Source organism: Heterodontus francisci, chromosome 10 (genome assembly GCF_036365525.1).
Source record: "Heterodontus francisci isolate sHetFra1 chromosome 10, sHetFra1.hap1, whole genome shotgun sequence".
NCBI classification, from domain to species: domain Eukaryota; kingdom Metazoa; phylum Chordata; class Chondrichthyes; order Heterodontiformes; family Heterodontidae; genus Heterodontus; species Heterodontus francisci.
This window is the reverse complement of record NC_090380.1, coordinates 113288876-113312242: the sequence shown is the minus strand read 5'-3', so window position 1 is coordinate 113312242 and position 23367 is coordinate 113288876. Positions and strand designations below refer to the sequence as shown.

The window sequence follows — 23367 nt, the reverse complement described above, 5'->3', positions numbered from 1 at the left end:
CGCTATTATAGTTCTGGGAGGAGGGAAAGGGGTGAGAACAAAAGTGAAGGAAATGGGACGGACGCGAACGAGGGCCCTGTCAACCACATTGGGGTGGAAATTCTCGGTTGAGGAAAAATGAAGACATCAGAAGCACTGGTGTGAAAGGTCGCATCATTAGACCAGATGCGATGGACACCGGGAGAATGAAATTGAGTCCTTACAGGAAGCAGGGTGTGAGGAAGTGTAGTCGAGGAAGCTGTTGGATTCGCTGGGCTTGTAGTGAATATTCATCGATAGCCTATCCCCAACAATGAAGGCAGAGAAGTCGAGGAAGGGAAAGGAAGAGTCGGTGATGAACCATGTGAGGGTGAGAAAAGGGTGAAAATTGGAAGCAAAGCTGAAGTTTTCCAGTTCAGGGCAAGTGCAGGAAGCAGCACAAATGCAGTCATCTATGTACCAAAAAAAGAGGTGAGGGAGGGAGCCCAAGTAGGACTGAAACAAGGAATGTTCTGCATATTACTTGTTGCCAGGACTGGAAAAATGCAACTATGAGGAAAGATTCGATAGGCTGGGGTTGCTTTTCTTGGAACAGAGGAGGCTGAGAGGAGATTTGATTGAAATGTACAAAATTGTGAGGGGCCTGGATAGAGTGGATGTGAACGGCTATTTACTTACGCAGAAAGGTCAGTGACTAGGGGGAATAGATTTAAAGTGATTGTTAGAAACATTAAAGGGGAGATGAGCAAAAATTTTTTCACCCAATGGGTGTTGGGGGTCTGCCTGAAACGGTAGTAGAGGCAGAAACCCGTAAACTCATTTAACAGGTATCTGTATATGCACTTCAAGTGCTGTAACCTGCAGGGCTACGGACCAAATGCTGGAAGGTGGGATTAGACTGGGTGGGTCGTTTTTTTTGCTGGCGCAAACACGATGGGCCAAGTGACCTCTTTCTGTGCTGTGAACTTTCTATGATTCCATGATTACACAAAAGGGCATGCATAGCTAAGAGCCACACAGGTACCCATAGCAACACCTGTTATTCAGAGGAAGTGAGGATAGTTAAGTGAGAAGTTGTTCAATGTGAGAATAAGTTCAGTGAGGTGGAGGAGGGTGCAGGTGGATGGAGACTGGTTGGGCCTCCAATAAAGGAAGAAGCAGAGAGCTCTCAGACCCTCCTGTTTGGGATGGAGGTGTAGAGAAAATGGACGTCCATGGTGAAGAGGAGACAGGGCCAGGAAATTGGAAAATGTTCAAATGGCGGACGGCATTGGAAAAGTCACAGATGTTGAAAGATGCTGGACAGAGGAGGAAAAAGAGGTGAGATAGGAAGAAATCAGTTCTGTTAAGCAAAAACAGGCTTAAACAATGAGACTACCAGGACAGTCCTCTTGTGGATCTTGGGAAGGTGGTAGAAGTGGGCTGATGGGGTTTGTGGATTTATGAAGTTGGAGGCTGTGGAAGGAAGATCTCTGGAGAGATGCGGTCAGTAACAGTTCTGGAAAAGATAACTTGGTGATCATGGTCTGAGGTAAGGTATGAGGAAGTGTCAGAGAGTTTGCGTTCAGCCTCTGCAAGGTGGTGGAGGTCGCGGCTTTGAAAGGTGCTGTCGAAGGAGCCTTGGTATGTTGCTGCAGTGTATCTTGTGGATGGTACACGCTGCTGCCACTGTGCATTGGTGGTGGAGGGAGTGAATGTTGAAGATGGTTGGGCTGCCAGTCAAGTGGGTTGCGTTGTCCTGGATGGTGTTGAGCTTCTTGAGTGTTGCTGGAGCTGCACCCATCTAGGCAAGGAGAGCATATTCCATCACATTCCTGACTTGTGCCTTGTAAATGTTGGACAGGTTTTAGGGAGTCAGGAGGTGGGTTACTTGCCGCTGAATTCCTAGCCTCTGACCTGCTGTTGTAACCACAGTACTTACATGGCTGGACCAGTTCAGTTTCTGGTCAATGGTAGCTCCAGGATGTCGATAATGGGGGATTCAGCGATGGTAATGCCATTGAATGTCAAGGGAGATAGTTAGATTCTTGTTTGCGATAGTCATTGCCTGGCACTTATGTGGTGCGAATGTTACTTGCCACTTATCAGCCCAAGCCTGGATATTGTCCAGGTCTTGCTCCATTTCTACACAGACTGTGTCAGTATCTGAGGAGTCACAAATGATGCTGAACGTTGTGCAATCATCAGCGAACATCCCCACTTCTGACCTCATGGAGGGAAGGTCATTGATGAAGCAGCTGAAGATGGTTGGGCCTAGGACACTACCCTAGGGAACTCCTGCAGTGATGTCCTGGGACTGATATGATTGGCCTCCAACAACCACAACCATCTTCCATTGTGCTAGGTATGACTTCAACCAGTGGAGCATTTTCCCTTTGGTTCCATTGACTCCAGCTTTGCTACGGTTTCTTAATACCATACTCACTCAAATGCTACCTTGATGTCAAGGGCAGTTACTCCCACCTCACCTCTTGAGTTCAGCTCTTTTGTGCATGTCTGTACCAAGGCTGTAATGAGGTCAGGAGCTCAGTGGCCCTGGCAGAACCCAAACTGAGCATCAATGAGCAGGTTATTGCTGAGCAAGCACTGCTTGATAGCACTGTTAATGATCCCTTCTATCACTTTGCTGATGATTGAGAGTGGACTGATAGGGCCGTAATTGACCGGGTTGGATTTGTCCTGCTTTTTGTGGACAGGACGTACTTGGAGACGGGTAAAAGGGTCAGCTGTGTTGGGGGTGGATTCATGACAAAGAAATGGATGCAAAGCGGCAGATGAAGAGTTCAGCGTCATGCCGAGCTCAAAGTTCATTGAGATGGGGGCAAGGGGATGACCTGCTTGGTGCTGGAAAATATCCTTCACAGCAAAAATAATTTGTATTTATATTGCATCTTCAACAAAGTAAAGTCTCCCAATAGGCTTCGCAGGAGCATAATCATAGCATAAATTTGACACTGAGCCACATAGGAGACATCTGGGCAGGTGATCAAAAGCTTGGTCGAAGAGATAGGTTTTAAGGAGCGCCTTAAAGGAGGGGAGAGAGGAAGGGAGCCAGAGAGGTTTAGGGAGGAAATTCTAGAGTTAGAGTTGTGTTTGATTGTGAGGTCCTTAGCAGTCAAATAGCCAACCATTACTCACTGCTTAAGCTCACGTGAAAATTGGCGCTTGAAAGCAGGAGCTTTAGGAAAAGACAGTCAAGTGGAAATAGAAAATCGCCCCAATTGTAGGATTTTAAAAGCGCAACATATTTGCATGGAATACTCCTAATTTCATGAAGATGATATCACAACACACATTACTGAAATTGTTTGTTGGCCTTTCTGAAAAATTCATCTGAAAGAAACGTGCCAAGTATAAACATCTGTGAAGTTCTATCTGAACCTATGTCATTTAACAGTAGACTAGATTTGGCGCACTTGTTCACGAGCTGCACTGGGGGCCTAAACATGAGCAAGTGGGATGAATTAAACGAGAGTTTTTTTCTTTTTAACCCCCTATACCCGATTAATGACCTAGTTTTTCTGAGTAAACTTCCGACCTCAGTCGTGCCATCACTGAGCTGCCTATTTCCACCTCCATAACATGGCCCCTGTCTCAGCTCATCTGCTGCTGAAGCTCTCATTCGTGCCTTTGTTACCTCTTAACTATTCCACGCACCCCTGGCTGGTCTCCCACATTCTACTCTCCATAAATTTGAAGTCATCCAAAACTCTGCTGCCCGTGTCTTAACTCGCACCAAATCCCGTTCCTCTGTGCTCACTGACCTACATTGGCTCACGGTCAAGCATCAGCTAGAGGGTGGTACAGTGGCAATGTCACTGAACTAGTAATCCAGAAGCCCAGGCTAATACCCTGGGGGCATGAGTTCAAATCCCACTATGGCAGCTAGTGGAATTTAAATTCAATTAATTAATTAAAAATCTGGAATTGAAAGCTAGTCTCAGTAATTGTGCCATGTCATTAAAAACCCATCTGGTTTACTAATGTCCTTTAGAGAAGGAAATCTGCTGTCCTTACCCAGTCTGCCCTACATGTGACTCCAGACCCACAGCAATGTTGATGACTCTTAACTGCCCTCAGAAACGGACTAGCAAGCCACTCAGTTGTCGAGCGAAATTAGGGATGGTTAACAAATGGTGGCCTTTTCAGCGATTCCCACATCCCATGAAAGAATTTTTAAAAAGCATCTTGATTTTAAAATTCTCATCGTTGTTTTCAAATCCCTCCATGGCCTCTCCCCTCCCTATCTCTAATCTCCTCCAGTCCCACAACCTCTAAGATATCTGCACTTCTCTAATTCTGGCCTCTTGTACATCCCCTATTTTAATCACTCCACCATTGGTGACTGTGCCTTCAGTTGCCTCAGCCCCAAGCTCTGGCATACCCTTTGTACACCTCTCCACCTTACTTTCCTCCTTTAAGATACTACTTAAAGCCTACCTGTTTGGCCAAGCTTTTGGTCATCGGACCTTGTATCTCTTTTTGTGGCTCGGTGCCATGTTTTTTTTACATAATAATCCTGTTATGCGCCTTGGGGTGTTTTATTACGCTAAAGACATTATATAAATTTAAGTTGTTTTTAACAAAGAGAGAATGTAACTTTTTATAGCATGTTATCACACCTCACAAATATCACTATGCACTTACTGTAGAATGAGTTAATTGTCTTTGATTAAAATAGAGAGACTTGACATTTTCTACAACAGAAGCTGGGTTCTGTCAGGGTCACCCAACTCCAGGCCTCATTACAGCCTTGGTACGAAGATGGACAAAGCTGAATTCCAGAGGTGAGGTGAGAGTGATTGCCCTTGATGTTAAGGCAGCATTTGACCAAGTGTGGCATCAAGGATCCCGAGCAAAATTGAAGTCAGTGGGAATTGGGGGGTGGGTGGGGGTGGTTGGGGTCATACCTAGCACAAAGGAAGGTGGTTATAGTTGTTGAAGGCCGATCATCTCAGGGCATCACTGCAGGAGTTCCTCAGGGCAGTGTCCTAGGCCCAACAAACTATAGCTGCTTCATCAATAACCTTCTGTCCAACTTAAGCCTAGAAGTGGGAATTTCCGCTGATTATACAGTGTTCAGTACCGTTCACGACGACTCAGATACTGAAGCAGTTCATGCCCACATGCAGCAAGACCGAGACAACATTTAGGCTTGGGCTGATGAATGGCAAGCAAGATTCATGCCACACAAGTGCCAGGCAATGACCATCTCCAAGAAGAGAGAATCTAACCATCTCCCCGTGACATTCAATGGCATTGTCATCGCTGAATCTCCCACTTTCAAATCCAGAAACTTAACTGTGGCTAAAGAGCAGGTCAATGGCTGGGAATCCTGCGACAAGTAACTCACCACCTGACTCCCCTTAGTCTGTCCACTGTCTACAAGGCACAAGTCAGGAGTGTGATGAAATACTCTACTAGCCTGGATGGGTACAGCTCCAACAACACACTAGAAGCTCGACACCATCCAGGACAAAGCAGCCCGTTTGATTGGCACCCCATCCATCATCTTCAACATTCACTCCCTCCACCACTGATGCATAGTAGCAGCAGTGTGTACCATTCACAAGTTACGCTGCAGCCATTCGCCAAGGCTCCTTCAACAGCAACTTTCAAACCTGCAACTTCTACCATAGAAAAGTTACGGCACAGAAGGTGGCCATTCAACCCATTGTGTCTGCGCCTACAAACAAAAGACTAGCCATCCAATCTAATCCGTTAGCCACGGGTGAGGTATTGGAAGGCTGGAGGATAGCTAATGTTCCTTTATTTAAGAAGGGCAGCAGGGATAAGCCAGGGAACTACAGGCCGGTGAGCCTTATATCAGTGGTGGGAAAGTTATTGGAAGGGATTCGGAGAGACTGGATTTATATGCATTTGGCAAGGCATGGTCTGATTAGGGATAGTCAGCATGGCTTTGTGCGTGGAAAATCATGTCTCACGAATTTGATTGTGCTTTTCGAGGAGGTGACCAAGAGGATTGACGAGGGCAGGGCGATGGACGTTGTCTACGTGGACTTTAGCAAGGCCTTTGACAAGGTCCCGCATGGTAGGCTGGTCCAGAAGGTTCGAACACATGGGATCCGGAGTGAGCTAGCAAATTGGATACAAAATTGGCTTGGTGATAGGCAGAGGGTGGTAGCGGAGGATTGTTTTTCAGATTGGAGGCAGGTGACCAGTGGTGTGCCGCAGGGATCGGTGCTAGGCCCTCTGTTGTTTGTCATATATATTAATGACTTGGATGTGAATGTAGGGGGCATGATTATTAAGTTTGCAGATGACACCAAAATTGGTGGTATAGTGGACAGTGAAGAAGGATGTCTAAGGTTACAACAGGATATGGATCAACTGGGAAAGTGGGCAAGGGATTGGCAAATGGAATTTAATGCAGACAAGTGTGAAGTGATGCATTTTGGGACGTTTAGTTTAGTTTAGAGATACAGCACTGAAACAGGCCCTTCGGCCCACCGAGTCTGTGCCGACCATCAACCACCCATTTATACTAACCCTACACTAATTCCATATTCCTACCACATCCCCACCTGTCCCTATATTTCCCTATCACCTACCTATACTAGGGGCAATTTATAATGGCCAATTAACCTATCAACCTGCAAGTCTTTGGCATGTGGGAGGAAACCCACGCAGACACAGGGAGAAACCAGGGCAGGACATATACAGTGAATGGCAGGGCCCTGGGGAGTGTTGTTGAGCAGAGAGACCTTGGGGTGCAGTCCATAGTTCCCTGAAAGTGGCAACACAGGTGGACAGGGTGGTGAAGAAGGCGTATGGCATGCTTGCCTTCGTCGGTCGAGGCATTGAGTACAAGAGTTGGCACATCATGTTATAGTCGTACGTAACGTTGGTTAGGCCGCATTTGGAGTACTGTGTGCAGTTCTGGTCGCCACACTACAGGAAAGATGTGATTAAGCTAGAGAGGGTGCAGAAAAGATTCACAAGGATGTTGCCTGGTTTGGAGGGCTTGAGTTATAAAGAGAGGTTGGATAGGCTGGGTCTGTTTTCCCTGGAGCGAAGGAGGCTGAGAGGAGACATGATAGTGGTATATAAAATTGTGAGAGGCATAGATAGGGTAGATAGCCAGAGTCTGTTTCCCATGGTAGGGGTGACTAAAACTAGAGGGCATAGATTTAAGGTGAGAGGGAGGAGGTTTAAAGGGGATCAAAGGGGTAATTTTTCACACAAAGGATAGTGGGTATCCGGAATGAGCTGCCAGAGGAGGTGGTGGAGGCAGGAACAGTAGCGACATTTAAGAGGCATCTGGATAGGTACTTGAATGAGCAAGGCATAGAGGGATATGGAATTAAAGCAGGGAGGTGAGATTAGTATAGATAGGCATTATGGTCGGCATGGACGCAGTGGGCCGAAGGGCCTGTTTCTGTGCTGTACAACTCCGTGATTCTAATCCTACCTTCCAGCACCTGGTCCGTAGCCTTGCAGATTACAGCACTTCAGGTACATGACCAGGAACCTTTTTAAATGAGTTGAGGGTTTCTGCCTCCACCACCAATCCGGGCAGTGAATTCCAGACACCCACCACCCTCTGGGTGAAAAAGTTTTTCCTCATGTCCCCACTAATCCTTCTACCAATTATCTTAAATCTGTGCCCCCGGTAATTGACCTCTCCACAGGGGGAAATAGGTCCTTCCTGTCTACTCCATCTCCTTTCTTTCCTTTTGACCTCCTTGTCTCGAGAGACAATGGGTGAGCGCCTGGAGGTGGTCAGTGTTTTGTGGAGCAGTGCCTGGAGTGGCTATGAAGGCCAATTCTAGAGTGGCAGACTCTTCCACAGGTACTGCAGGTGAAGTTGGTTGTTGGGACTGTTACACAGTTGACTCTCTCCTTACACTGCTGTCTCTTTTCCTGCCAACTGCTAAGTCTCTTCGACTCGCCTCTCTTCAGCCCCACCGTTACAGCTGTCCGCCAGCTCTGGCGATCGCTGGCAACTGGCTCCCAGGACTTGTGGTCAGTGTCGCAAGACTTCATGTCGCATTTGCAACCGTCTTTAACGCGGTGACATGGACAGTCAGTAAGTCTGATACCAGAGCTGAGCTCGCTGTACAGTGCGTCCTTGGGGATTCTGCCATCTTCCATGCGGCTCACATGGCCAAGCCATCTCGAGCACCACTGGCTCAGTAGGCAGTACATGCTGGGGATGTTGGCTGCCTCAAGGACTTCTGTGTTGGAGATACGGTCCTGCCACCTGATGCCAAGGATTCTCCAGAGACAGCAAAGGTGGAATGCGTTGAGATATCGCTCTTGACCTCGTTGCCGTAGAGCAAAGTATTGAGGACACAGGCTTGAAACACTCGGTCTTTTGTGTTCTGTGTGAGTGTGCCATTTTCCCACACCCTCTTGGCCAATCTGGACAGAGCAGCAGACGCCTTTCCCATGCACTTGTTGATTTCTGCATCGAGAGACAGGTTGCTGGTGATGGTTGAGCCCAGGTGGGTGAACTCTTGAACCACTCCCAGCGCACGGTCACCAATATTGATGGATGGAGCATTTCTGACATCCTGACCCATGATCTTTTTCTTGAAACTGGTGGTTAGGCCAAATTCGTTGCAGACACTCTTCCGTGTGGAATTTTAATGCAGCATCATCAGCAAAGAGGAGTTCCCAGATGAGGACTTTCTCTACTTTGATCTTCGCTCTAAGATGGGCAACGTTGAACAACCTGCCATCTGATCTTTTGTGGAGGAAAATTCCTTTTTCTGAAAACTTAAACGCATGAGAGAGCAGCAGTGAGAAGAAGATCCCAAACAGTGTGGGTGTAAGAACACAGCCCTGTTTCACACCACTCAGGATGGGAAAGGAGTCTGATGAGGCACCGTTATGCTGAATTGTGCCTTTCATATTATCGAGCGAGGTGATGATGCTTAGCAGCTTTGGTGGGCTACCGATCTTTGCTAGTAGTCTGAAGAGACAACGTCTGTTGACGCAGTCAAAGGCTTTGGTGAGATCTATGAAGGCAATGTAGGGGGGCATCCGTTGTTCGCGGCATTTCTCCTGTAGCTGGCGAAGGGAGAACAGCATATCAATAGTGGATCTCTCTGCTCGAAAGCCGCACTGTGCCTCAGGGTAGACATGCTCAGCCAGCTTCTGGAGTCTGTCTAAAACGACTCGAGCGAAGGCTTTCCCCACTGTTCTGAGCAGGGAGATTCCACAGTAGTTGTTAGGCCCCTCATAATTTTGTACACCTCAATTAAGTCACCCCGCAGCCTCCTCTGTTATAAGGAAAACAACCCCAACTGATTCAATCTTTCCTCATAGCTGCAAATTTGAAGCCCTGGCAACATTTTCGTAAACCTCCTCTGTACTCTCTCCAGAGCAATGATGTCCTTCTTGTAATGTGGTGGCCAGATCTGTACACAATATTCCAGTTGTGGCCTAATCAGTGTTTTATACAGTTCCAGCATTGCATCCCTGCTTTTGCATTCTATACCTCGGCCAATGAAGGAAAACATTCCATATGCCTTCTTCACTTTATCTATCTTCCTGCCACCTTCAGGGACCTCTGGACATGCACTCCAGGGTCTCTCACTTCTTCTACCCCTCTCAATATCCTCCCGTTTATTGTGTATTCCCTCGCTTTATTTGTCGTCCCCAAATGCATTACCTCACACTTCTCCAGATTGGATTCCATTTGCCACTTTCCGCCCACTCAACCAAACCATTGATATCATTCTGGAGTCTACAGCTGTCCTCTTTGCTGTCAGCTACATGGCCAATCCTTGTGTCGTCTGCAAATTTCCCAATCATGCCTTCCACATTTAAGTCCAAATCATTAATATATACCACAAACTACAAGGGACCCAAAACTGAGCCCTTTGGAGCGCCACTAGAAACAGCTTTCCATTCGCAAAAACATCCATTGACCACTACGCTTTGTTTTCTGTCACTGAGCCAATTTTGGATCTAACCTGCCACATTCTCCTGTATCCCATGGGCTTCTGTTTTTCTGACCAGTCAGCCATGTGGGACCTTGTCAAATGCCATACTAAAATCCATCCACTGCACTACCCTCATCAATCCTCCTTGTTGCTTCCTGAATAAAATTCAATTAAGTTAGTGAGACACGGCCAACCCTTAACAAGTCCATCCACCTAGAAGGACAGAGGCAGCAGTTAGATGGGAACACCACCACCTGCAAGTTCCCCTCCAAGCCACACACCATCCTGACTTGTAACTATATCGCCGTTCCTTCACTGTCACTGGGTCAAAATCCAGGACCCCTCTCCCGAACAGCATTGTTGGTGTCCCCTCATGACTTGGACTGCTGTGGTTCAAGAAGGCGGCTCACCCCCACCTTCTCGAGGGCAATTAGGGATGGGAAACCAATGCTGTCCTTGCCAGCAACGCTCACATCCCATGAAAGAATAAAAGAAAAATTAAGTTGCATTTATGCAGCACCTTGAACATAGCAAAATGTCTAGGTGCGTCGCAGGAGCGTTATTAAACACAAACAGAAGAGCCACATAAGGGGATATTAGCTTGGCCAAAGAGGTAGGTTTTAAGAATGGTCTTAAGAGAGATAGTGGTGGAGCGATTTAGGAAGGAAATCTCAGAGCTTTGGGCCTAGACAGCTAAAGGCGTTGGGGTTGAGATTGGGGGGATGGACAAGAAGCCAGAGTTGCTGAAGGATTCTAGGGCTGGAGAAGGTTACAAAGATGGAGAGCGGTGAGACCATGAAGGAATTTAAATATGGGAATAAGAATGTGAAATTTGAGGTGTTGGGAATATGGTCAACAGCGTAGGCCAAGGCTGATGGGTGAATAGGACTTGGTGTGCGATAGGGTGCGTGCAATACATTCAGTAGCTAAATTGTGACTACAGTAGGGGTAGGATAGGCGATTTAATATTTCTGAATATGGGGAAGGGAGGAAGGGGGCAGCAGAATTGATAAGAAACAATGTCAGTGGTCTTGAGTATTGAAAAAGTGACGCGAATAGAATTGCTTTGAATTTAGCTGCAGCATCAATAAATATATAATAGTGCCTTTCACAACCTCAGGATGTCCCAAAACAAGCTAATGAAGTACTTTTGAAGTTCAGTCTTTGTTGTAACTGTCAGAAAAACATCAGCCAATTTGCACACAGCAAGATCCCACAAACAATAGGGTCATAATGACACAGAAGGAGCCCATTCAGCACGTTGTGTGCATGCCAGCTCTCTGTATAGCAATCCAGTGAGTCTCATTCCCCCGCTCTATCCCTGTTGCCCTGCAAGTTTATTTCCTTGGCGTGATAATAAGATAGTTTTTTTTTAGTGATGTTGGTTCAGGGCTAACTATTGGACCAGACACTGGAGAGAACTCCACCACTCTTCTTAGAAATAGTGGCATAGGATCGTTCATGTCCACTTGAGAGGTCAAACTGCTTAACTTCTCATCTGATAGATGGCACCTCCAACAGTATAGCCCCTCCGTGTGGCACTGAACTGTTAGCCTAGATCATGAGCTCAAGTCCCTGAAGTGGGAATTGAAATAACAGCATCCTGACTCAGAGGTGAGAGTGACACCATTGGAACACGCCTGACAATCAGCTCTCTTTGGGGTTGTCCCATGCCAGAACGAATCTTCAGAAACTTTCAGAGGCTTTCTATAGGTATATCAGAAATAAAAGAATGACTAGAGTTAGATTAGGGCCAATCAAGGATAGTAGTGGGAAGTTGTGTGTGGAATCAGAGGAGATAGGGGAAGCGTTAAATGAATATTTTTCGTCAGTATTTACAGTAGAGAAAGAAAATGTTGTCAAGGAGAATACTGAGATTCAGACTACTAGGCTAGATGGGATTGAGGTTCACAAGGAGGAGGTGTTAGCAATTTTGGAAAGTGTGAAAATAGATAAATCCCCTGGGCCAGATGGGATTTATCCTAGGATTCTCTGGGAAGCTAGGGAGGAGATTGCAGAGCCTTTGTCCTTGATCTTTATGTCATAATTGTCGACAGGAATAGTGCCGGAAGACTGGAGGATAGCAAATGTTGTCCCCTTGTTCAAGAAGGGGAGTAGAGACAGCCCTGGTAATTATAGACCTGTGAGCCTTACTTCGGTTGTGAGTAAAATGTTGGAAAAGGTTATAAGAGACAGGATTTATAATCATCTTGAAAAGAATAAGTTCATTAGCAATAGTCAGCACGGTTTTGTGAAGGGTAGGTCGTGCCTCACAAACCTTATTGAGTTTTTCGAGAAGGTTACCAAACAGGTGGATGAGGGTAAAGCAGTGGATGTGGTGTATATGGATTTCAGTAAGGCGTTTGATAAGGTTCCCCACGGTAGGCTATTGCAGAAAATACGGAAGTATGGGGTTGAAGGTGATTTAGAGCTTTGGATCAGAAATTGGCTAGTTGAAAGAAGACAGAGGGTGGTGGTTGATGGCAAATGTTCATCCTGGAGTTTAGTTACTAGTGGTGTACCACAAGGATCTGTTTTGGGGCCACTGCTGTTTATCATTTTTATAAATGACCTGGAAGAGGGTGTAGAAGGGTGGGTTAGTAAATTTGCGGATGACACTAAGGTCGGTGGAGTTGTGGATAGTGCCGAAGGATGTTGTAGGGTACAGAGGGACATAGATAGGCTGCAGAGCTGGGCTGAGAGATGGCAAATGGAGTTTAATGCGGAAAAGTGTGAGGTGATTCACTTTGGAAGGAGTAACAGGAATGCAGAGTACTGGGCTAATGGGAAGATTCTTGGTAGTGTAGATGAACAGAGAGATCTTGGTGTCAGGTACATAAATCCCTGAAAGTTGCTACCCAGGTTAATAGGGCTAAGAAGGTATATGGTGTGTTAGCTTTTATTAATAGGGGGATCGAGTTTCGGAGCCTCGAGGTCATGCTGCAGCTGTACAAAACTCTGGTGAGACCGCACCTGGAGTATTGCGTGCAGTTCTGGTCACCGCATTATAGGAAGGATGTGGAAGCTTTGGAAAGGGTGCAGAGGAGATTTACTAGGATGTTGCCTGGTATGGAGGGAAGGTCTTACGAGGAAAGGCTGAGGGACTTGAGGTTGTTTTCGTCGGAGAGAAGGAGGAGGAGAGGTGACTTAATAGAGACATATAAGATAATCAGAGGGTTAGATAGGGTGGATAGTGAGAGTCTTTTTCCTCGGATGGTGATGGCAAACACGAGGGGACATAGCTTTAAGTTGAGGGATGATAGATATAGGACAGATGTTAGAGGTAGTTTCTTTACTCAGAGAGTAGTAGGGGCGTGGAACGCCCTGCCTGCAACAGTAGTAGACTCGCCAACTTTAAGGGCATTTAAGTGGTCATTGGATAGACATATGGATGAAAATGGAATAGTGTAGGTCAGATGGTTTCACAGGTCGGCGCAACATCGAGGGCCGAAGGGCCTATACTGCGCTGTAATGTTCTAATTCTAAAAACCTTTCTTCCCCTGCACATGCTGCAGGAGTGGAGCCAGCTGGTTATTGGACTTGAACTCAGCATTCCTTTGCTGAGCTACACTTCATGCATGTGTACTCTTGTGTACTTTGCAGTTCTTGGCTATTTCACAGCGTGCTTGCCCTATCTCAATCTATCACTTTTCTAGCCTCCTTTTCTATCATTTCTTACACTCTTCACTGCTGTGCTATTCACAAATACTAGCTCTATTTACTCAGTCACTTGCTGACTTGGTCCCACTCCAACTCAGCATCAAACTCCAACTCTAATTTCATTCGTAGACTCTGCAGGTTAGACAAGGTTAAAAAAAAAAAATGTTGTGTCGCTGTTGCAGGAGGCACTCTGAAATGTTGGGGCTTTCAGCCCCATTGTTAAGAAAGAGTAATGGCTACTTCACTCTGCATCTCACCCAAGTTTTGCCTGACCTGGGAGTATCTGGGTGGGTGCCTGAAATATGAAGTATTCCATTCCTCAGCACTGATAATCCATTACTTCTATGAGCACTGAATTCACAACAACAATATTTTTCCCCCACTATATCTGTTTTTATAATTCTATACAAATACATTGGGAATCCATTGGAAGGGTCATGGTTTCTGACACTTTGGCTGTTTCAGGGGTCAGTGAAATATGATTTTTGTTGGGTTATGGGTGTCACTAACAGTGCCAGCTTTTATAGCCCATCCCTAGTTGCCCTTGAGAAGCTTCTCTTCTAGACAACTTTTTTCAAGGCATTCTAAACTTGTATATAACCTCAATTTCACCTTCATCTGTGCATAAAATCAACTTGTGACTCTAGCAATCTTTCACAAGCCCCCTTCCCCAGATCCCAGTTAGCCTGAAGCCATAACACGTGCAGTCCCAGTAGATACATTTAATGGTTGACTGAACCACAGCCCAATCATAACTACTCACACTCCAGCATGAAGTAAAACTCCCAAACATCCAAAATTAAAGTGCAACTTGTTAACCAATGTAAACGAGCTGAATCCCTGAATTCCAGTCTGTAACACACACTCCCCATCCCCTTTCCCTCTCCTCCCCATCCCCTCTCCTTCCCCCCCCTTTCCCCTCTCCTCCCCCCCCCCTTTCCCCTCTCCTCCCCCCCCCTTTCCCCCTCTCCTCCCCCCCCTTTCCCCTCTCCTCCCCCCCCTTTCCCCTCTCCTCCCCCCCCCTTTCCCCTCTCCTCCCCCCCCCTTTCCCCTCTCCTCCCCCCCCCTTTCCCCTCTCCTCCCCCCCCTTTCCCCTCTCCTCCCCCCCCCCTTTCCCCTCTCCTCCCCCCCTTTCCCCTCTCCTCCCCCCCTTTCCCCTCTACTCCCCCCCTTCCCCTCTCCTCCCCCCCTTTTCCCTCTCCTCCCCCCCCTTTTCCCTCTCCTCCCCCCCCCTTTTCCCTCTCCTCCCCCCCTTTTCCCTCTCCTCCCCCCCTTTTCCCCTCTCCTCCCCCCCCTTTTCCCTCTCCTCCCCCCCTTTCCCTCTCCTCCCCCCCCTTTTCCATCTCCTCCCCCCCCGTTTCCATCTCCTCCCCCCCTTTTCCCTCTCCTCCCCCCCCTTTTCCCTCTCCTCCCCCCCCTTTTCCCTCTCCTCCCCCCCCTTTCCCTCTTCCTCCCCCCCCTTTCCCTCTCCTCCCCCCCTTTTCCATCTCCTCCCCCCCCTTTTCCCTCTCCTCCCCCCCTTTTCCCTCTCCTCCCCCCCCTTTCCCCTCTCCTTCCCCCCCCCCCTTTCCCCCCTCTACTCCCCCCCTTTCCCCCTCTACTCCCCCCCTTTCCCCTCTACTCCCCCCCTTTTCCCTCTCCTCCCCCCCTTTTCCCTCTCCTCCCCCCCTTTTCCCTCTCCTCCCCCCCCTTTCCCTGTCCTCCCCCCCTTTCCCTGTCCTCCCCCCCTTTCCCCTCTCCTCCCCCCCCTTTCCCCTCTCCTCCCCCCCCTTTCCCTCTCCTCCCCCCCTTTCCCCTCTCCTCCCCCCCCTTTCCCCTCTCCTCCCCCCCTTTCCCCTCTCCTCCCCCCCCTTTCCCCTCTCCTCCCCCCCCCTTTCCCCTCTCCTCCCCCCCCTTTCCCCTCTCCTCCCCCCCTTTCCCCTCTCCTCCCCCCCTTTCCCCTCTCCTCCCCCCCCTTTCCCCTCTCCTCCCCCCCCCTTTCCCCTCTCCTCCCCCCCTTTCCCTCTCTCCTCCCCCCCTTTCCCCTCTCCTCCCCCCCTTTCCCCTCTCCTCCCCCCCCTTTCCCCTCTCCTCCCCCCCTTTCCCCTCTCCTCCCCCCCTTTCCCCCTCTCCTCCCCCCCTTTCCCCTCTCCTCCCCCCCTTTCCCCTCTCCTCTCTCCCCCCCCTTTCCCCTCTCCTCCCTTCTCCTCCCCCCCTTTCCCCTCTCCTCTCCCCCCTTTCCCCTCTCCTCCCCCCCCTTTCCCCTCTCCTCCCCCCCCTTTCCCCTCTCCTCCCCCCCTTTCCCCTCTCCTCCCCCCCCTTTCCCCTCTCCTCCCCCCCCTTTCCCCTCTCCTCCCCCCCTTTCCCCTCTCCTCCCCCCCTTTCCCCTCTCCTCCCCCCTTCCCTCTCCTTCCCCCTATCCCCTCTCCCTCCCCCCCCTTTCCCCTCTCCTCCCCCCCTTTCCCCTCTCCTCCCCCCCTTTCCCCTCTCCTCCCCCCCTTTCCCCTCTCCTCCCCCCCTTTCCCTCTCCTCCCCCCTTTCCCCTCTCCTCCCCCCCTTTCCCCTCTCCTCCCCCCTTCCCTCCTCCCCCCTTCCCCTCTCCTCCCCCCCCTTTCCCCTCTCGTCTCCCCTCTCCTCCCCTCGCCCCTTGGCCCCCCCGCCCTCCCCTTGGCCCCCCCGCCCTCCCCTTGGCCCCCCGCCCTCCCCTTGGCCCCCCGCCCTCCCCTCGGCCCCCCCTCGCCCCCCCCTCGCCCTCCCCGCCCGCTCCTCGCCCCCTCGCCCCCCCCCCGCCCTCCCCTCGCCCTCCCCTCGCCCCCCCCTCGCCCCCCCCGCCCTCCCCTCTCCCCCCCCGCCCTCCCCTCTCCCCCCCCCGCCCTCCCCTCTCCCCCCCCGCCCTCCCCTCTCCCCCCCCGCCCTCCCCTCTCCCCCCCCGCCCTCCCCTCGCCCCCCCCGCCCTCCCCTCTCCCCCCCCGCCCTCCCCTCGCCCCCCCCCCGCCCTCCCCTCGCCCCCCCCGCCCTCCCTTCGCCCCCCCCTCGCCCTCCCCTCCCTTTCCCCTCTCCTCTCCCCCCCTTTCCCCTCACCTCTCCCCCCTTTCCCCTCACCTCTCCCCCTTTCCCCTCACCTCTCCCCCCTTTCCCCTCACCTCTCCCCCCTTTCCCCTCACCTCTCCCCCCTTTCCCCTCACCTCTCCCCCCTTTTTCCCCTCCCCCCCCCCCCCCCCCCCTCCTTCCTCCCCCCTTTCCCCTCTCCTCTCCTCTCCCCCTTTCCCCTCTCCTCTCCCCCCTTTCCCCTCTCCTCTCCCCCCTTTCCCCTCTCCTCTCCCCCCTTTCCCCTCTCCTCTCCCCCCTTTCCCCTCTCCTCTCCCCCCTTTCCCCTCTCCTCTCCCCCCTTTCCCCTCTCCTCTCCCCCCTTTCCCCTCTCCTCCCCCCTTTCCCCTCTCCTCCCCCCCCCTTTCCCCTCTCCTCCCCCCCCTTTCCCCTCTCCTCTCCCCCCCTTTCCCCTCTCCTCTCCCCCCCTTTCCCCTCTCCTCTCCCCCCCCTTTCCCCTCTCCTCTCCCCCCCCTTTCCCCTCTCCTCTCCCCCCCTTTCCCCTCTCCTCTCCCCCCCTTTCCCCTCTCCTCTACCCGCCTTTCCCCTCTCCTCTCCCCCCCTTTCCCCTCTCCTCTCCCCCCCTTTCCCCTCTCCTCTCCCCCCCTTTCCCCTCTCCTCTCTACCCCTTTCCCCTCTCCTCTCCCCCCCTTTCCCCTCTCCTCTCCCCCCTTTCCCCTCTCCTCCCCCCCTTTCCCCTCTCCTCCCCCCCTTTCCCCTCTCCTCCCCCCATTTCCCCTCTCCTCCCCCCCATTTCCCCTCTCCTCCCCCCCCTTTCCCCTCTCCTCCCCCCCATTTCCCCTCTCCTCCCCCCCATTTCCCCTCTCCTCCCCCCCATTTCCCCTCTCCTCCCCCCCCTTTCCCCTCTCCTCCTCCCCCCCTTTCCCCTCTCCTCCTCCCCCCCTTCCCCTCTCCTCCCCCCCCCCTTTCCCCTCTCCTCCCCCCCTTTCCCCTCTCCTCCCCCCCTTTCCCCTCTCCTCCCCCCCCTTTCCCCTCTCCTCCCCCCCCTTTCCCCTCTCCTCCCCCCCCTTTCCCCTCTCCTCCCCCCCTTTCCCCTCTCCTCCCCCCCCTTTCCCCTCTCCTCCCCCCCTTTCCCCTCTCCTCCCCTCGCCCCTTGGCCCCCCCGCCCTCCCCTTGGCCCCCCGCCCTCCCCTTGGCCCCCCGCCCTCCCCTCGGCCTCCCCCCGCCCTCCCCGCCCGCTCCTCGCCCCCTCGCCCCCCTCGCCCTCCCCTCGCCCTCCCTTTGCCCCCCCTCGCCCTCCCCTCCCTCCCTCCCTCCTTTCCCCCCCCCTTTCCCCCCTCCCCCCTTTCCCCCTTTCCCCCCTCCCCCCTCTCCCCCTTTCCCCCTTTCCCCCCTCCCCCTCTCCCCCCCTTCCCCCTCTCCCCCTCTCCCCCCCTTCCCCCTCTCCCCCCTTTCCCCCTCCATCATTACTTCCTGCTTACCAATCCAGTGATTAGGTTCCAGCATCTAGCTCCATCCAATATCCATTATACGGACCGAGAGCTACACTGCCGGAGGTGCTATCTCAACATGTTAAACGGAGGCCACGTCTGCCCCTTCGGGTGGACTATTTTGAACAAGAGAAGTGGAGTAATGCCCGGTGTCATGGCCAATATATATCCCTCAAACAGTATCAGTAAAACATTACTGCATTGATGTTTGTGGGAAACTGCTGTGCACAAATCAGCTTTTGTGATTCCTGCAACGACAAACAGCATCTACACTTCAACAGTGCTGAATTGGCTATGAAGCCCTTTGGGGCATCTCATGGCTGTGAAAGGAGCTAGAGAAATGCATATCTTACTTTCTGTGAATGCAAGTCTCTCTAACAGAGTGGAAGGTGCAATAAGTGAAGCATCATTGCACATTGAAGGTGTTTTATTTTTTATTTAGAGATACAGCGCTGAAACAGGCCCTTCGGCCCACCGAGTCTGTGCCGACCATCAACCACTCATTTATACTAATCCTACATTAATCCCATATTCCTACCACATCCCCACCTTCCCTCAATTCCCCTACCACCTACCTATACTAGGGGCAATTTATAATGGCCAATTTACCTGTCAACCTCCAAGTCTTTGGCTATGGGAGGAAACCGGAGCACCCGGCGGAAACCCACGCAGTCACAGGGAGAACTTGCAAACTCCTCACAGGCAGTACCCAGAATCGAGCCCGGGTCGTTGGAGGCTGCAGTGCTAGCCACTGTGCCGCCTTTGACGTTTGATCCTAACGTTTCCCACCCCTTTAACAGGAATCTGTCGATATGCTAATATTTGATTCCAGTGTACGTAAAACTCAATGTTTCAAGTCTGTGTTATCCTTAAGGTTCTTTGGCAATTCTCCTTATTCCTGTCCTCTGAGAAACAATTCAAATAAGTGGGTGAACAGCCAAGTAAGTCTGGCTAGCAACCAAGAGCACTAGAAGGTCCTGCTTTTCATCCGTTAGGGATCTGTTTTGCACTCTTAGCACTCGGCATTGCAGTTTAATCTGCCCAGCGACTGATCAGCAGCCGCATTTCTAAGACTGTGTGTACATGCGTGTATGTATGTGTTGTGCCTGGTTGTGTTTTCAGCTGAAGCTGCTAGTGTCCAAATGTATTGGTTTGACCAGCAACAATTGCTGGGGAAGGAATTTAAGTTCTTTGCTTGCCTGGCTGCTGGCCCGCATTTCCAGCTCCGAGAAGAGTTGCAGAACATTTCGACAGCTGCCGAACATGGTGAATGACTAACAGCGGCCGCACAGTATGGCAAACCGTCAGGGAACGGGCGCTTTTAACTGGCTGCACTGTCGCCTTCCCCAAAGACCTTGGAATAAAACCAAACTCGGAGATTGCCTGTATGCGGTGTTTGATTGTTTGGGGTGGCAGAGCAGAAGCACAATTGGCAGTGAAGCCTTCTCATTATACTGCTGAAGTTATTTTCATGATGCCTGCACTTTTGAAATGGTTTCAAAGAAGCATTCAGATTGCATCTTTGAAACTGTTCCCAGAACCAGCCCTGTGTATTCACAGCTGTCAAGTTTATCCACTAAGATTTTTCATAGATGATGACTTGGCCCATTTAAAGGAAGAAAGAATCTCGCCATCAATAGAGTCCCTTGTTCAGTTTACCCCTCCCCTTGCTCTCAATGCGCTGACCTAATTTTGGTTACAGTTCCATGGGCTCTGGAATCTTGTCCGAATGCCCGTCAAGCAGTCGTGAGCGGTGACAGTCTGTTCAACCTTGGGGAGGGGGAGGAGGCCAAGCTTGATCTAGTTCTTACCCGACATCATCATGGGGGTGCCGGGGGGTGGGAGAAGGGGGTCATTGGACAATGCAGAGGAGATAGAGCCCAAGCTGATTTTTTTCCCAGTCCTCTTCCCTAGTCCAGTGGCATTGAAAATAATTGAGACATTTCTGTCACTTCCATTGCCCATAAAAATATAAACAAAGGGTTGGGGGTGGGAGTGGGAGTGGTGGGCAGTTTATTTCTAGAGGAATATATATGAAAAGGAAAGTTATATCAAACTTGCATAGTACCTTGGTTGGAGTACTGTGAACAGTTTGGTGCCCATATTATAGAAAGGATATAGAGGCACTGGAGAAGGTGCAAAAAAGACTTTCAAGTATGATAGCAGAACTGAAAGGTTACAACTGATCGAAAAGACTGAATGGGTTGGGGATATTTTCTCCAGAAGAGAGGTGACCTGAGAGAGGCGTTTAAAATTAGGAAGAGGTTTGATAGGTTAAAAATAGAGCGATGCTTCTTCTTGTGGGGGAGACCACAGAGTCATAGAGAGCCACAGAATTATACAGCAGAGAAACAGGCCCTTCGGCCCACCATGTCTGCGACAGCCATCAAGCCTATCCTGATGCCATTTGCTGCTTTCAATTTCTCGCTTCCCCACCTCAGCCACTCGCTCCTAGCCTCCCCTCAGCCGCTCACTCCAGGACTCGCTGCTTCCCTTTCCCCGGCTGCTCATTGCAGACCTCGACACTTCCTCCCGATTGGCCGCTTGCTCCCAGCCTCGCTGCTTCCTCCCCTCGGCCTCTTGATCATCACCTTGCTGCTTCGGCTGCTCGCTCTCCACTTTCCCACTGTCGCACCCTCCCCCCATGCGACCGCTCGCTCCAGGCCTGACTGCTTCCCCCCTCGGCCGATTGCTCCCCACTGTGCTGCCCAAAGAAGCAGTGGGGCTTGGGGGGTGGGAACGAGCCGCCGAGAGGGGAAGCAGCGAGGGCGGGAGCGAGTGTTTGAGGGAAGACAGTGGCGAGGTGGGAGCGAGCAGATGGGCGTGGGAGGGAATGAGAAAGAGAAGTGCGATGGCAGGAGGGGAGTGGACTACTGTTGGGGGTGGGATGGAGGCAGCAATCTCAGCCATTGAGGGGATTTGGGTTTAATTGTTTTTTGTGATAAATTGAGCAGCGCCATCTTTATTACCGGCAGCTACCTGTGATGTCGCATGTGCCAGTAATGAGCCACTTAGTGGTTGTGTTGTCATCAAACGCAGCCTTCCAGGTATTAGTCTAGTAAACCTTCTCTGAACAGCTTCCAAGGCATTTATATCCTTCCTTAAATCAGGAGACCAATGCTGCACACAGTACTCCAGATGTGGTCTCACCAATGCCTTGTATAACTGAAGCATTACAAAAGTAAGGAGGCTATGCTTCAGTTATACAGGGCATTGGTGAGACCACATCAGGAGTACTGTGTGCAGCATTGGTCTCCTGATTTAAGGAAGGATGTAAATGCCTTGGAAGCAGTTCAGAGAAGGTTTACTGGACTAATACCTGGAAGGCTGCGAGGGGAATTGAATACAAAAGTAAGGAGGCTTTCAATTCCCCTCGCAATAAACATTCTATTAGCTTTCCTAATTACGTGCTATACCTTCATACTAACCTTATGCGATTCATGCACAAGGCCACCCAGATCCCTCTACATCAGAACTAGGGACCATAAATGTTAGATAGTCACTAATAAATTATATAGAGAATTCAGGAGAAACTTCTTTACCCAGAAAGTGGTGAGCATGTGGAATTCACTACCACAGAGAGTGGTTGAGGCAAATAGCATGGATGCTGTTAAGGAGAAGCAAAATAAGCACATTGTGACAGAAATCACAGCTGCCAAATGGAAACATATTAATTTTGTCATATGGGCCACTACTTGAACCTTTTTTTTTTACTGGACATTGCACATGACTTGTTTAAAAAAGCAACAGAGCTGAACAGCTGAAAACATGGTTACATATTTGCATTCTGAGAGACAATGGGAGGGCTCACTGATTCAATTAACAAGATTGGTCTGGGCAATAATGATCCACATCTTATCTGTGTAAGAGCCAGAACTATACCACCACCGAGTGTGTCTGGAAAGGCAACCTCCCCAGAAAGCTGCTGTTTCAAATAGAGATGGTCACATGACCTGCTTGCTGGCCAGACTGGGGACTGTTTGAATTGTGCCACACAAAAAGAGATCAGACTGAGATTTGAACAGCAAGGAGAAGGAAGGTCTCCCTCCCTCTGTCTCTCTCTCCAGCAAAGTCCCAGGAAAGCCACGGTGGCAGCATAAGCCTCAAGACTACAGAACTTTGCAGGCGACCACCGAGAAGACAATTGAAACCTCTCTTTGGCCTTCTGGTACCAGAGAAGCAAATTTGAAATTGTGCACTGGGTCCCGGCGAGAACTCCAAGACCTCAACTTCAGCGAAGGACTGCGCATCAAAGTCAAAAGATAGTAACTGTATTCCATTCATTGCAAAGCCCACTTCAACCCGCCCACCCCCACCCTTCCGCCCCCTAATTCTTTCTTCCGCTCTGTATCTGTTTGCGTGTGTGTGTTTCTCTCGTGTGCATGGGAGCGTGGTAGGGTCGTGTTATTTTTATTTCTTTTTATTCGTTCGTGCGATATGGGTGTCGCTGACAAGGTCACCGTTTATTGCCCATCCCTATTTCACTCCTGAAAGGGGTGGCTCTAATTTTTAGACTACGCCCTCGAGTCCTAGACTCCTCAACCAGTGGAAATAATTTTTCTTTATCCATCCTATCTGTTCTTAATATCTTGAAAGCTTTGTTCAGATCACCTTTTAATCATCTAAATTCCAGGGAATACAACCGTAGTTTGTGTAATCTCTCTTTGTAATTTAACCTTTAGTGTCCAGGTGTCATTCTAGAAAATCTAAGCTGCACTCCCTCTAAGGCCAATATATCTTTCCTACGGTGTGATGTGCAGAGCTGCACGCAGTATTCCAGGTGTGGTCTAACCAGGGCTTTGTATAATTGGAGCATAACTTGTACCCTTTGTATTCTTTTCCGCTAAATATAAAGGCTGACATACCATTAGCCATTTTGATTATTTTCTGTACCTATTCATGACATTTTAAATGATCTATGCACCTGGATCCCCAAGTCTTTCTTGGATCTTGATTGTTTATAGCTTTTTCCATTTAGAGGGCATTCTGCTCTATCCTTTATAGGTCCAAAATGGACGATCTTACATTTGCCTACATTGAAATCTATTTGCCACTTTTGCCCATTAACGTGATTTATTAATATATCTTTGTAATTTTATGCTTCCATCTACACTGCGTACAGTGCCACCAATCTAATGTTTCATTGGCAAAGTTGGCTATGTGGCTTTCTACTCCATAATCTAAGTCGTTAATAAATACTGTGAATAGTTGAGGCCCCAACATAGATCCTTGTGGGACACCAGTAGTCGCATCATGCTAATTAGAGTACCTGCCCATTAACCCTACTCACTGTCTCC

General features: G+C 50.1%; 1 protein-coding gene across 8 annotated transcripts in view; it reads left to right on the top strand.

Moving 5' to 3' along the window:
- Window positions 1-23367, top strand: part of usp25 (ubiquitin specific peptidase 25) — a 193253-nt gene that overhangs the window by 157797 nt on the left and 12089 nt on the right. For 4 of the 8 annotated variants that reach the window (XM_068041274.1, XM_068041272.1, XM_068041268.1 and 1 more), the window contains one exon: window positions 4686-4766. The exons of 3 other annotated variants lie outside the window; for them this stretch is intronic. In XM_068041274.1, the coding sequence (XP_067897375.1) occupies window positions 4686-4766 (81 nt within the window). Of the gene's footprint in view, window positions 1-4660; window positions 4767-23367 lie in introns of those variants that run through there. One more of the 8 variants, XM_068041276.1, reaches the window with a different exon arrangement.